The sequence below is a fragment of the Diceros bicornis genome, chromosome 36 (genome assembly GCF_020826845.1).
Source record: "Diceros bicornis minor isolate mBicDic1 chromosome 36, mDicBic1.mat.cur, whole genome shotgun sequence".
In the NCBI taxonomy this organism is placed as follows: Eukaryota; Metazoa; Chordata; class Mammalia; order Perissodactyla; family Rhinocerotidae; genus Diceros; species Diceros bicornis.
In genome coordinates, this window is record NC_080775.1 from 14,223,819 (window position 1) to 14,239,763 (window position 15,945).

A 15,945-nucleotide genomic window follows, 5' to 3' on the forward strand; every position below is an offset into this window, starting at 1 on the left:
GAGGAAGATTGGCAACAGATGTTAGCTCGGGGTGAATCTTCCTCAGCAAAAAAAAAAAAAAAAAAAAAAAAGTCTCAAGATGGAAGAAACAGGAAATGGCCCATTTAGCCTGTTTATGGATTCCATTATTGGATTTATTCAAATTAAAATCTCACAATAAAGTAATTATACTTTACCTTTTGAAGATGATTTCTCTCTGGTATGAATGGAGTGTGACCAACTACACCTTCCATATTGCATATCATGGAGGATACTCTTTGATATTTAATGATAATCAATGTTTTCAGAGCCCCCACTGAATACAGATTGGGTTTTGTATTCAGGATCACCTCCATGTTTTTGGTTGGCAAGATTTATACCATCCTGGATTGCTGTGCACCACCTGATCTGTCTGTTGCTGTTGTTTCTTCTGATCTTCAAACATTTTATCCTGCCTTCTTGAACTTCAGCTGCCCTTTTCCAACTTGTCATGGAGAAGTTGTGTACTTATCCTGTTATTCATGCCCTGCATACATCCAATGTAGCGAAGTTGCGTTTTGATTTTTAAGAACGGACCTTTTTCAGTGAAGATACATTGACTGCCTGATTCCCTCCATTCCTCTTTCCTTTCTTCCTGTATTTATAGATCATTAGTTATATGAGTGGCAGGCACTGTTTCATGTGCCAAGGAATATGCAAAGCAAATACAGAACATGGTCTCTGCCCTATAGGAGCGTATAGTCTTGTTGCCAAGACAAGATGTCCAAACAAAAAAATCACCAAATATTCTAATTTGCCCAGGACAGTTCAAAATGCCTGTTTTCCCGGTGAAATTATTAACAGTACCATTTTTACTCTCAAAAGTGTCCCAGTTTGGGCAATAAATAATATAGTCACCCTCCAATGAACCACCAGTAGCAAAGCAAAGGGTTAAGATGTATTGCTCCACGATAGAAAGGTGAAATATGCTATGGGAATTTAGAGAAACGGGAAGTCAACATGGGCTAGGGCACCTGGAGAAAGTCTCATGGTAGAGGTGATGAGACTTGGGCTGGACCCTGAAGAATGAGTTGGACTTGTCTGCAAAGAGAGAAGAGCATGGTAGCCCTGAGGAACACAGCATGACTCAAAGTCCAGAATGAGTCTGAGATGCTTGAGGGATAGTGTCAACGCTGGGCTGCTCACCTGGCAGGGCCGCTGGGAAATGTCGCTGCAAGCAGAGAGAAATCAAGGTGTGGGAAGTCTGGAAAACGTCAGTTTAGACTTGACTTAATGGCCAAAGAGGAGTTAGATAACAAAACGTCATGAAATTTTGTCTTACAGGTGTTACTTTGCTGTTAGTATACAGTATGAAGTGGAAGTGGAAAATGAGGGGCAGGGAGGATATTTAAAGAGTTTTTTATGGTGATAGATGTTAACTAGACTGACTGTGTGGTCATTTCACAATACATACAAATATTGAATCATTATGTTGTACACCTGAAGCTAATAATGTCACATGCCAATTATATCTCAAAAAAAAAGAAATAAAAAACGTTTTTTGTAGAACTCCAAGGACGAGGTGATGCATGGCTGGACTAGGATGGCGTCTGAGAAGCTGAAGAGCAATGAAGGAAAGAGGAAGGAGGAAAAGAAGTGACAGGGTCGCGTTATTAGGCGGGATTAGTGGCACAGGAAAAAAAGGCACTGAAGGTGATTCTGAGCTTTCAAACTTGGAAAGTAGGAGAATGTTGAAGCCTCTGTCAAAATAATGTTGAAGGCCTGCTGCAAGGGGGTGTTAGTGTTAGAAGCCCCATGCCACCCTTCAGGTGATGTGCTGCGCAGGTAATAAGGACCACACCTGCCTCTTCAGAAAGAGGCCAGGACAGGCTCGAGCCCTGCAATTAGGGTGGGATGCCCTGCAGGTCTCAGTCCTCACTGTCAACCATCTCATTTGCTCCTGGCTTCTGTCCACATTTCTAATTAGGATTTGCCCCACTGAGCTGTACCTGGCTAAGCTGATTCAAAATAGTGTGCACGGTGATGAAGAGGTGTGGGGAGGGATGTACTTAAAATAACCGATATGGGATTTATTCTGTGATCAAAGGGAGAGAGTTGATGAGGGGGTGCTAAGGTTCTGAGAAATACCAGGAGCTGGCCATGGAGAGGCGTCAAATTTAACCAAGAGCCAGACGCAAGAAGAACCTGCAAACACAGTCCATGTAACAGAAGACACTGACTCGAGGGAGCAGGGAAGGGAAGACCCGACTAATTCCAAGAGGCAGCATCTCTCTCTTCTAAGGGTGCTTTTAACAGGATACGTGCAGCCATGCTTCTTCTTATAAGAGAGGTCTTAAAGGCAGCCAAAATTGATAACAGCTTTCACTTCAATTTTAAACGAAGTCCTGTCGATTTTTAAGAGGTTTTCTTAATGGACGCTGACATATATCCTCAGTTCCGTTTTTCTCTGGGCTTACCATCAGTCCATAGCACTGCAGTGATTACAAATACCCCACGATCATTTGCCTATGCACCTTTAGGGCAGAAACATGAGCAAATTTCAATTCTTGAGTCTCTCAGATTTTTGATGCATACCTTGTGTGAGATAGTCGATGACTATTCATGGAATTGAACTGAAACATTTGCCAGATTACTGGCACCAACTGTAGGAGAAAAGCTATGAGACACGTAATTTGACCAATTCTGGACGCAGTATACAATTCTGCTTCCTTACAATGGAAAAGAAAATAGGAGAATGTGGCATCACCTAAAGATGCTGGTGAGCATCTCAGATCAGCCAAACAATTCAGGGATTTAAGGAAAAAGGAGATGGGCTGTGCAGAAAACACTGCTTTCTATTTTCAGGGCTACTGTGCAAACTAGAGAGGCACCCCTTTCTCAGGACATGTTACTTGCATCTGCCAGAAAACTGTCACAATAAATATACAAATCAACAATGTCAACATGGGAAGGGTGCCCATAATTTTGTGCAATGCACAGTCATGCGGTAGTGGCCCTGTTTGCGCTACAGAAACTCATCTCTTTTGACAGGAGGCTGTTTTTGTCAACCCTAACAGTGGTGTTAAAATGCAGGATTTTTAAGAATTCAGTAACTGGGAGTTAGAGTTGAATCCTTGCAAGTTAATCCGCAATGGCTCCCGTCCATTACGTGATAGGCTGAAGAAAGACCAATAAAGCCACAACATTCTTCTTAATAAATTTCTCCACATTTCCCTTTGCTTCTTATGTAGCAAATAGATGGATCTATAATTTTGAGAAAGATCAGATTCCTTTTTTGAGCCTCTGGAAGACCAGTGACAAAGCAGGACAGTCTTTAGACTTGCTGTGGCCCCCACCCCAGGATACTGATTCATTAGGTCTGGGATGAGGCCTAGGCGGCTTGAAGAAGCACAGCTCTGGCTGAAAACCCGTTGGGGTAAAGTGTATTTCAGTCCATTTCACTGGCATTTATATTCATGAAGTTAAACCCTTGAAGGTGAACAGGTTGGTGAGGACGCAAGGCCCACCACTTAGAAGAGACTTTACACAATTCTGGAGCAAAAGGCTTTCACCCAATGTTTTATTTAAGCTTCATTAGACTTATTCTGTAGTTCACCTTTTCCATTCTCTTCGCATTTGATATACTTCTCCTCCTTCAAGGTCTAGTTCAGATGTCACCTGTTCTATGAGGCCTTCTCTTACAGGGGTTTCAATCCCCTGTGCCTTCTCCCTTCATTCAGTATGGGCACTTGGCACTGGCTGTATTCTATCTTGGAGCGCAGTTCTGTGTATGGCCCACTGTTGGCATGTCTGCAGCTCCACTAGACTGCACATTGCTTAAGGTCAGGGGCCGTGCCTCACTCATCTTCATGTCCCCTGTGCCTGGCTCACAGTGGGTGGGCAGGAAACACGAGTGTTGTTAACAGAAATTTCACGCCTGCTGATGATTTTTACGTTTGCGAGGTCAGTGAAAATGCTGTAAACATTTTGGTGTTCTCTTGACTTATCCAGTGGTGGAAAGCAGCCAAGACCATGGCTTCTGTATCACACTGTTTGGTGAAGAAGCTGGCTGAGCAAATGCTTCAAATGTGCAAATGCTTCAAATGTGCAATCAAGGAGACTGGCCGAGAGCTTGCCAAGAATGGAGACTACCTTTTCTTCAAGACTGTAATGGTAATGTCATACGGAAAACTACACAGCATTTGTTTAGTGATCCATAGGTTAGAGTTGTGCTGAAGTGTGGAAACATCTTTCTTCCACTCAGTAAACTAGGCGGTTATTTACTGAAGTCCTGGTGAGGAGTTACAGGCATGTCTGAGACCAGGGCCCTTGTGTGACACAACAGAAAAAAATCATTTTAAGTCCCAGAGGTTCAGAGGATGAGGGCCACTGACACATGCTATCTTCTCATTTGTTCCAGGAGAGACGTAGGGCAGCCTTCAGAAAATGGGGTGCCCTTAAGGAACAGAGGAAAGACACTGAGTTCCACAGGAGGACTGTCGTATGCTGCTGATATAGATCATGACTTGCTAGAAACGGAGCTCGGATGGCACTGCTTCTCCAAGAGTGGCCTGAAAACAACGTGCATCAGAGTCACCTGCAGCTGCTTGTTCAAAATTCAGATTTCTGAGACTACCTTTGGCCTCCTGAATCAATCTCTGAGGATGGGACCCAGAAATCTGAGTTTTGAATCAATACCTCCGGTAATTCTGAGGCATACTAAAATATGAGAACTGCTATGCAAGGGGTTGAACAGACAGGGCTCTACATACAGACAGGCCAAGAATCAACATCACCTGTCCCTGGGCCTCCATAACAAGTGGGGAAACACAAACAACTACAACAACAAGGTAATAGTTACAAACAGAGCTGAGAGAGAAGCTATGAATCTGATGTAATTATTTAGTTGTTATATATTATTTTGTTGTTATATATTATGCAGTTCTATCCTGTTTTAGGCTGATCTGATATGTAAAAATATGAACAGATAAATTAACAAATGATTATTCATCTTCCAAGAGGATTCTTGAATTAAAGCATTCATCAATTGGTTCCACTTGTCGAACACTTCAACTAGAATTTAATTTACATACAATTTTGAAAGACTGCTTACATGCAGAGCGACTTCCAAGCTCTTTCTTTGTGGTTCTATGTACTGGAAGCGTCTCAGAGGCGTCTCTTTCCCTAGGGAAGGAATCACACTTCTGTATTCCTCCCTAGCACGATGGGACAGATTCTCACTGTCTTCAAGGGAAGACGTGCCCTTGAAGCTAGTAACTAAACTGAGGGATAGCAACACCTTACCCAGAAATTCACTTTGAATATGCTTTGCATTCACAACAACTGACTGGCCATTTTAAATAATTAGTATGGTCACCTTCCTCGTGGAATTTATAAAGAATCCAAAATGCTAAATTTTAAGATAGAAATTTAAAGTTTGGACACCTTTCTTTCTTTTCAAATACTCCACACAGAAGGAATGAAGTGTGCTAGATGATGGATTTGCAGTCAGAGACGCCTGGGTTAAATCCTGGCTCTATCACTTACTAGCTGTTTAAATTAACTAAGTTTACTTAATTTCTTATAGCCTCAGTTTTCTCTCCTGTAAATGGAAATAAAATCATCCACATTGTAGGGGTATTCACATTCAAGCTGATGTTTCAGCCTTGTTCCTACAGGGAGGTCTAAAAACACACAGTAGTTACTATCAAGAAACAAATAGTAAATCAGATGTAAATTCCACCCCCAACCAAATTAATTAAGTCTCTGTGAGGTCACACAGAAAAGAGCTATTCACTTTTCTTGATTAAATCCCAAGGAAATGAATGATGATGTACAATCAAAATGGAAAATAAAGGTATCCTAAAACAACAAATATAGATCCTATAAGTCTCTAGAGTTGCTGGAGTGAAATGAGAGATTTCGGTGGCCAGCTCAGCAGAGCTGATGGAAAGGTGATGTCAAATGTAGCCAGCCTTTCTATCTTGTAACAAGCACAGTTAAGTTTTTCAAGTATCACCAACCAACCAAGGAGTGTTCCCTCCCAGGGATGTCCTGATCCCTGGTGGCTACCTTGGCAGACCCTCAGCACTGACTGGGCCCCAGGGAAGCAGCTGTGTGTTGCATGCCTGTGCTGCGTGGAGGAAACTAAGAGCAGCTGACCAGTTCTTTCACTGGATAAGCAGACGTAATTTCCTTTGAATGCAAGAGGATTCAAGAATCTAGTCCAGTTTGATAGTAATAAAACTTTCTCAACTAATCACTATGAAGCAGATTTAAAAATCTTAACTCAGGTTCTAAAAATTGCTTGACTGCAACGTCTATTTTCTGAAGAGCATTCAGAGATCCAATGACTATATCAGTATTTGGGTAACTCTGAGTCACACTGAATGGTCTCCTGTATATGGTATCAAGAATCAGATGGTCTTCAGCAGGTACAGCATCAAGTGAGGAGAGGATACCTGGGCACTGACCTCCACTCTGTGTTCTGGCTGTAAAATCAATTTTGAATTAAATGCAAGATACTAACTATCCCCAGCACTAAAACCTAAGACTCCACTTAGTAAGACCATAAGTTGCTTCTCCCCAGAGTGAAACTCATAGTGCCCAGGTGTTTCTAATTAAAGATCCTTTCATCATCAATACCTGGGGTCATACCTATAAATGAATTTTTAATGAATTACCAATAAGCGTTAGCCATAATAAATCAGATGAGAATATGTGAAAAATGTGATGTCCACAAAAGAGGCTTATATTTCATTTTCAAGACACTGTCATGGGGAATATTAATTATCACTACAAAGAGCTTTGTTAATAATCCCACAATAAACTCTATTCTTTTTCAGCCCATTTCTGTTCCTATTTATAAGCATTTTATAGGTTTTCATTCATCTTTTTTCCCACTGTTGTCTTAACCAACCTCATTACTTTGAAACAAAATCCAGCCCCCACTGTTATTTTTACTTCTAAGATTTTATAAAATCAATCAGTCTTTGTAAATTCCTAGGTGGTTGAACTTTTCAAATTAATACAGTAGTGGTGCACTAACCTATAAAAGACAGAGGAAGAAAAGCTGAATATTTAATCTTTGCAAAATCTTTTCAAAGTACGTGGTAGATAGCAATAGTAACAGGAGCAGCATTGCCCCTATTATGTAGAAAGAAACCATTTGATCACTTTCCCAGATTACTCAGATTCAAAACACTTGGGTTAGGGAAAGAAATTTCTCTTTTCATTTCTACCAATAGCAAGAAAAACTGGATACAGTTATTTTATAAGACCTTCAATTAACAGCTTCTTCCAAAAACCACTTTATATTGCAATATGTGGGTTAATAAACTTGTAGTGAGTGAAAGTATGGTATGCAAAGGAAAAAAGTATTAGGGATTTCAGAGAACTGTATTCAAATTTATATTCAATTTTGGTCTCCATTTTTTTGCTTTTATTGGCATTTTATTAATTGGCAGAAATTTACCATGTTTTGATGTTGGTCATTCTAAACTAGTTGTGAAAGACTTGAGGATGGATGTTTAGTTCTAGACCCATTATGTCAACAAATTAAGGCTAAAGTCAAGATGAAAAGTAAAAACCTAGGCTTATTCATTCATCCAATGTGTATTTATGAAAACCCTACCATATATAAAGCTCTCGGTGAAGTGCAACAGGCAATAAAAAATATTTAAGACAAAGCGCGTCCTCAAGGTGCTTAAAAGAAATTACCAGAATAAATCAGGTAAAAATGTTGGCTGGCCAGTATGAACAGAATGTTCTTATAAGAAAGACAAACCTAATGCCACTTTCATACTTTGAATAATGATTGTAGAGATGTACACAGTAACCTCTGAAGAGTGGGATCATGGAGGCCTTTCAGCTTTCTATGCTATTTATAAGTTTGGATTTTTTACAAGCATGTATTATTTTTGTAATCAGGAAAAAAATCTAAACAAAAATATGTCTATGAGGGGCCGGCCCGGTGGCGCAAGCGGTTAAGTGCGCGCGCTCCGCTGCGGCGGCCCGGGGTTCGCTGGTTCGGATCCCGGGCGTGCACCGACGCACTGCTTGGCAAGCCATGCTGTGGCGGCGTCCCATATAAAGTGGAGGAAGATGGGCACAGATGTTAGCCCAGGGCCGTCTTCCTCAGCAAAAAAAGAGGAGGATTGGCGGATGTTAGCACAGGGCTGATCTCCTCACAAGAAAAAAAAAAAAAAAAAAAAAAAATATGTCTATGAATACACACTAAAGGAAACAAGTGAATATACAATATTTGTTGACTTAGGTTGTTGGTGGCTCAAGGGTGGATTTCTGTCTGTTTTAAGGTTATTTTGTTGCTCTAAAAAGAATTTTAATGCCAGATTTAATTCAACAATAAAAGAAGTGCATGGAAAATTTAAGTTCTTTAATTTGAATAATCTGCTTTATTATGTATTAGGAGCAGAAGCCTCACTGCCATATTTACTTCTAGCTAAAGAGTAGGGCCATGAAGGAAATTAAGTGTGTTCTCTAATTCTATTTGTAATACACTTTCTCTGGATGTCGTATGATATCCAGTCTAGATTGAAAATGGTAGAATTAACCCACATCAGTTTACTTGTAATAATATATTTAATTACCCTCTATTATTAGGGTAACTCTCCTACTGTCATTAAAATGGAACATGGTCATTTATGGTTCCCCAATTTCCAAACACTTTCATAATCTTAATATACTGTCATGAAAAAAGGAAAATTAAAACTACTCCTGGCTACATTTCAGTGTGTTTAAAAGCTTCAGCGATAAAAAGCAGCATCAGCCTTGACCTTCATGTTTCCAGAAGGCCCCAGCCATATTAAATCGAAATGAGACCCTTCTTCACTTCAGCAAGTCCTAGTTACATCATGGACCATTTTTCAAATTCTCTAATTTTGTTTTTAGTGTCACTGCAGGCTGAATCATTCTTTTGAGAAACAGCACAGTTGTGATACCTCTGTAGCTTTTCTTATTTAATGCAACTCAACTGTCACTTTAAGTGAAAAAATTCTGTGGGAGAATGAGAAATTTTCTGTTAATGAAGGCTTATGTCCTTCTGGCCACGAACCAAGGGTGTCTGGTACTTGCTAACTCTATTTAGAAATTGTATTATTTTATAAAGTTAATTGTGGGTTCCCAAGTATTCTTTAAGCACTATTAAATTCATTTACTATCTTGCAAGATAATGGGGAACAGGGGCGGGGACAGTTCTCCGCGTCCAGTCCCAGTCCTCGAGCCAAACAAGGCAGGAACTGAGGCAGTGACGAACATCCTCATCAGGGATTCTAGTGCAAATTAACGCCTCATCCAAAATTTCATTGTCATGGTAGCTGTGTTTAGATTAGAGAATTAATTTCCATTCTTTTTGAAAATAACATTTAAATACTTTTATTACCTAAAATTACATTTTTATCAGAGTCCTAAATAAGGGCATTTTAAAATTAAGAAATAGGTGTAGGATGTAAAACTGGACATAAATGAAGATCTACTCATATATACACCTGCAGGGCTAATGTAACATAGCAGAATTCAGACACATGTTCACAGGTGTTAAAGGGAAGAGACCCATGGTCTTCTTTGCATGTGACTGGCATGACCCCATGTCACCAAACCAGAGGGAGCAGGTACGCCAGGGATGTGTGCGGATGCACAGGATGTGGGTTCACTTACATTTAAAACATCTGTAGAAGTAATGTCCTGGTAAAGTGACTTCTGAACTTTGGAGAGAACTGTTTTACTTTATTTTCAAAAAAGCATCATAGCTCAATTCTTATTTACAACTAAAAATGTAAGCAGAAATCATATTTTGGTGAAATTCTTAGTTAGAAATTACTGAGAGGAAAAATATCTTCATTTTTAAAGTCTATTAAGAAAAAACTTATTTTTGTCCTGCAGCAGATCAAACTGGCTCTTAAACTATGATTTTAACAAATTAACATCACCTTGAAATACCAAATTCTAGTGGCAGTTGGGGTGGTGAGTTACAGAGCTCACACCCAAAAGCCATGCCAGTGGGTAAGTGGCCAATGGCAAATTAAATTAGCCTCTAGTTAGTTGACTACAATTCTAGCTGCATCTTTATGGAATGAAGGCAAAGCTTAACAAAGAACCCTTATATAAAATGAAATGATGCAGACCAACCTTTTATTGCACCCACAATATTTTGGTCTAGTCCTTTCCGGTTGTCATTGAGTCCTCTTTTCCTCTTCCCATTGGGTAAGGAGTTAGCCAAAGTCTTGTCATCAAAAAATGCACACACCAGTTTTCTAAACAGAAGGCTTCCTGAGCGAGTGTAGTTTGACAATATAGAGTCCAGCTGAGATTTAGGCATAAACACATCAAAGCCTTCAGCAAGTTGCACTTCTGGCTACCAAAAGAACATAAATATTTCATTAAAAGCAACATTTGAAGCATTTGACTTTGGGCATATGTGCAACAAAAAAACATCACTAGCTATTGCAATGTCCATATCCTGCAAACCACACAGTCCCGGCTTTGTGTGCCAGTATTTGCAATTTACAAAACCAATTGCTAGTTATAATTCACAAAACAAGACGTTCTCATTCCAATACTAACTCTTGTCAAAAGCAATAGAAAGGAGTATACTGAAAAAACATCCTTGTCCTTAGAAATAGTCAAGAGAAAGCTGGATAATCACGAAATTATATAATTCTAGAGCTACAGGAGACCTGAGACTTCTGGGTGAACCACCCTCTCTCTTTTTTTTTTTTGTGAGGAAGATCGGCCCTGAGCTAACATCTGCCAATCCTCCTCTTTTTGCTGAGGAAGACTGGCCCTGGGCTAACATCCATGCCCATCTTCCTCCACTTTATATGGGATGCCGCCACAGCATGGCTTGCCAAGCGGTGCGTCGGTGCGCGCCCGGGATCCGAACTGGCGAACTCCGAGCCGCTGCAGTGGAGCGCGTGCACTTAACCGCTTGTGCCACCGGACCGGCCCCCACCCTCATTTTTTAAATGAAGGAACTCAGGCTCAAAGAGATCATAATAAAAATGACTTAAAAACAATTTAAATGTATGCAGTGCATTACAGTTTACAGATCACTTGCTCCTATATTAAATACTTTAATTTCATTTGCTGCAGGAAACAAATTTGGGGCTACTCCACAGGTCCCATGCTCTTTCCACTAGGCCAGTGGTTTTTAGTTGTGAAACTGTATTTTTTTATCCAGTGAAAACATATGTAAATTAATACATATAATAAATAAAAATGATGACCAGACGTCCCAGGCAGTTTAAGTCCACCCCGACCCCTCTTTTTGTGAGAAAAATCTGAAGCTATATCCCAGAGCATCCTTGGGAAACCAATGCACTAGTCACACTGTTTCCCAGTCAGGGATTTCCTGACTGGAATACTGGATCAGAGGACCTAGAAGGTGCCTTTCAACTTGGCTCAGACACTAATAATACCTTCTCTTTCAGCATGCCATGGATGTTTACATCTTGCCTTTTGATCTTTCACCTCAGCTCATGTCATTCTCCTTTTCAAGTCTTTCCTAAGTCCTTCCTTCCCAAGGAGGCAAATATGCACTCTTTGTCACTGCTATTTATCTGATACTTACATCACTGTATTTATTATACTGTTTTATAATTATTTATTAGATTGTGGCCCTTCCCGATGCGTGGAACTCAGACTTTGTAGCTCTAGGGCCTGGCACATAGTAGGCACTCAATAAATTCTTGTTGAATAGGTAAAAGGTCATTAGTCATAATTGAAACTATTAAGTCATTTACTGCTGCTTAGAACATGATGATTTTAAAATAATAACTTTAATATGAAGAAATGCAATTGGTAAACTTGCATTAGAAAAAGAGTCAGGAAAAAAGCTCACTTAAGTAAGATGTATGACGAAAGCTTATTCTTAGATACCAAATTTATTCACTTTGCAAACCTGGTGCTCCTTTTGATTTTCTAAATCACAATAGAAACGTGAGTATTCGGGATTAGTTTTTCTCTTGGAGGATAGGAATTATTGTTTTTGTTGTCCTGTTGCTTCTCAAAATGCCTAGCACACTATGGTCAGAGTAAAGACGGCTCAGAGAACGGCTTAAGCTATTCAGATGCTGTGGGAAGGAGTTTGGGCCCTCCCCCTCCCAAAAAGAATTCTCAACTGGCTTTTTCAGCAAGTCATCTTATTTCTCTGCTTCACTTTGCCGTTCAACTTCTGGCCTCTGACTGCTTGGTAAATATCACGATAAAAACAGTGCTGTCAGAGAGTCTCCTGACTTTTGCATCTTGCTGTTGGTAAGGGTCTGTAGAGGACGCTGATGGGAGCTGGGGGCTGTACCCCCAACTCCTAGAACAGAAGCTGGCACACACCAGGCACTCAATGCATATTTGTTGAATGATTCAATGTAGAATTTCTAGGATTGAGAGAATTTTATCATTATAATTTAAGATGAAGTTTTATTCATCACCAGAACTTGATTTTGCACATCCTATGGCTGCATGTAGACCTTTTATTCTAAATGAACTGATCACAGATTTTTGCTAAGTGCCCCGATATCACTTGAAGGCCATTAAGAAAAGATTACCAGTCTACTTTATAGAAGCAGCTACTCACAGCTATTTGAGGGTCGAGGGTGGTATAGAAGCTCTTAAATTTGCAAGGGAGGAAAGGGAAAGATACCAACTTATTCATACATCTCTGTGGATTCTGATACCATCAAACAGGTGCTTAAAACTCAGCCACCTGACATTGCAGTCCTATCCTGGACTCATCTCGTAGGACCTGGACCCTGGTTTGAGAAACACTGAACTGAAATGGCCACCAGGCAAAACTAGGCTCTCCTTTCTTCACACAGTCACAGTATTTTCTATGAACTATGTTTCCGGAACTTTTCACCCTGCATTTATTTAGTTGAGAGTCTGTGTTTCTCATCAGAATGTGCTCTCTTTTGTATTCAGAGTGCCAAACACCCAGTTAGTGCCCAACTGATTATTTGTCGGAATAAACAAAACACGAGGTAAGAATTCCTTCAAAACAGCTAGTATTGATTTGGAGATCTTTTCTCCCTGTAAAAGGAGTGGGTCTGCCAGTTGGCCATGCCGTGGTTCAGAGTCCACTCTTCCAACAGTGCCCGTGCTAACTCAAGGAGCAGACCACCTAGAGAATCTGACCTGACTGAATTAATCAGTATTTACTGAGCACCCCGCCACCTGTAAGGAGTGTAAAGTCAGGCTCGCTAGATGAGATGTATACATAAGTATCTCTCATACAAAGTAGAAAGTGATAAAGGCTACAAGAGAGGTGCAGGGCCTTAGGCAGCATTTGGCTGGTGAAGGGTGAAGGGATTCAGGAGGGAACAGGACTGCATTTTATCAGGGCCTTGGAGGTAGGACTTAGGAGACAGAGAAGCAGTCGCTGTTTCTAGCATCTGTGCGACTCCTAAAACTAAGTATCTGGAGGTTTCTGTGGAGCCAAGAGACTCCTATGGGATCATACCAGTCTTTTGATTCCTGAGATGCTACCCCAGTGCAGAAGCTGTCAGTGCTTCCTGTTCCACTTTCTATTGCCAGACAAAGACTGTTATTTTGAAGTGTTCTTTCCAGGTCAAGGAACATGAACTCACCCAGTTATGAGCCCCTAACAAAGGAGTCAGTTTTATTAGTTGAGGCAGCAGCAAGAGCACAGGTGACTCTGCCCCTCCTGCTCTCACGTCCTTTCTCATGCAGAATTCTCAGCTGGGAGTGGATGAGCGCCAAGGATCTCAAGGTGCCATAGAGCAACAAACCAATTCCTTACAAAAACAGGGCAGCTTTACTTACTGAGACATGGAGAAAAGAGGACAGGTTAACTAATCTCAAATTGTCCCTACGGAACGTTTATATTTCCTCCATTTTGTAAATATAATCACAGTGGATTACTGTCAGGGAGTGATCCACAACTTTGCACGTATATTTGTATACTTGACTTGCTAGCTAGTCAAGTTTCAGACTGGCTCAAGACTGAAACCTGGAAGGAAATAAAGGATGAAAAGGTAGCATTCTGTTGAATAAGACTAACTGATTCTGGACTGAAAACATGTAACAGAATTTATAAGAATGTTTAAAGCCTGTGAATTTAGTTTTTCTGTTCATAACACTATCATATACAATGATCCTTTATTCTCCTTTAGTATTTATTTAGCAGTATATTAGATGTATTTCTAGGAAAATGAGCTTTAGTTTATGAAAAGAAACTTTAAAAAACACAAGACTTCCCCATAATTGATTTTATTTTGCTCACAAATGTGATCTGCTTCTGTTTGAGAAAAACTGAAGTTGTTTCCTATAACTCAGGTCTGCTCCAGGCAGATTTAGCAAGTATTACCGTTAGCATTCATTATTTATTTATTTTTTTTTTTTTGAGAAAGATCTGCCCTGAGCTAACATCTGCCAATCTTCTTCTTTTTGCTGCGGAAGACTGGCCCTGGGCTAACATCCATGTGCATCTTCCTCCACTTTACATGCGATGCCGCCACAGCATGGCTTGCCAAGCGGTGCGTCGGTGCGTGCCCGGGATCCGAACTGGCGAACCCCGGGCCGCCGCAGTGGAGCGCGTGCACTTAACCACTTGCGCCACCAGGCCGGCCCCTGTTAGCATTTATTAAATGCTCCAAGATCACGGCCAACGAGCCGGGTGGCCACGAGAATCCATCAGATGTAAAGGCAGGCCTGCTCTAGTTGGTCCAGCAAGCACAGCTGCTACCAGCTCAAAACAGGTGTGACCTGGGGACATGGCAGAGCTAAGAATTATGGTGTTGACGGGACAGAGGCCCCACGTTGGATGTATTACATCAAGACTCATATTGTAAGGCGGATGCTCTGTAGTAAGTAAAAATGCTCTGGCCAAAGTTCTATCAAAAAGTATGCATAATCTATATACTAGCATATATTTAATGTTGAATAGGATAAAAATTAGAAGAAGTCATTAAAGAGCCAATCCTTTATGGATTTTTTTATTTGCCAAAATTTTGGTAGAACTAAGAATTTAATGTTAGAAAAGACAATACAATTTGGCTCCTTGAAAATTTCCGCATGCACTTGCATAATGAGATATTCCAAAGTCTTTTAGAGATGTTATAACATTTTCCTTTCTCAGGTGGTAAATTAATGACTCTGAGGACTATGGCTTGATTTATGCTAAAGACACCTGAGCCAAAATGTTTAATACCTAAGATTTTAGCCACTGTACTCTAGCTTCTTCCATCATAACTCTACTGAAATTGCTCCTCCAAGAAGATGTCCACCTCTGAGAGCCTGCCCTTGCCCCTCCAGGCAGAGGACACCTCCGGCTCTCCCAGGCTCCCATGCTACTTTGACTGCCTATGCTGGAGGTTAGGTCCTAGTATATTGTAATTACTGTTTGTGTTTTCCTCATATGCTCCTTGGAGGGCAAGGACTGTTTCATTCATTTCAGTATGCTCTGGAAAATGGTGCTATAATTAACATTTATTTGCTACTTACTATATCCAGGCCCCAGGCTAACACACATTACACAGGTTTTCTAATTTAATTCTCACCCTATGAAGAAGCTACTATCATTATCCAATTTGTGGATGCAAAAATTTAGGTGTAGAAAGATTAGGTAACTTGTTTAAGATTATCCATCTGATAAGCGATGATGCAGGATTTGAACCCTGGCAGTCTGCGCTAGAACTTACCCCCTCAAGCATATACTGCCTTAATTTCAAAGCGTCAACGAATAAATTAAAATATCGCCTGCTTGACTGATTTGCTTTACTAGTTCCCAGTGGATTATTTTATTTATTGGGCTAAGAAGAAGTTAAGAAGACAGATTCTGAATTCAGAAGCTATTTATGTTGAAAGCATCAATTCATTTTCAATTATTTACTTCAAGAATGACAAAGTAAACATTAACAAAATTATCTTAAATTGATGGCTGTCCACAGATTTATCTTCTAATAACTTTTGTGTAATCTAGGATTACTGAAAATAGTCATAGTAACTACAACAAAC

The 15,945-nt window shown here is 40.3% G+C and overlaps 1 protein-coding gene across 2 annotated transcripts in view; it reads right to left on the reverse strand.

Moving 5' to 3' along the window:
• The window catches only part of BEND7 (BEN domain containing 7), an 80,639-nt gene that overhangs the window by 27,198 nt on the left and 37,496 nt on the right, over positions 1-15,945 (reverse strand). For both annotated transcript variants that reach the window (XM_058532440.1, XM_058532441.1), the window contains one exon: positions 10,105-10,330. In XM_058532440.1, coding sequence (XP_058388423.1) covers positions 10,105-10,330 — 226 coding nt within the window. The remainder of the gene's footprint in view (positions 1-10,104; positions 10,331-15,945) is intronic.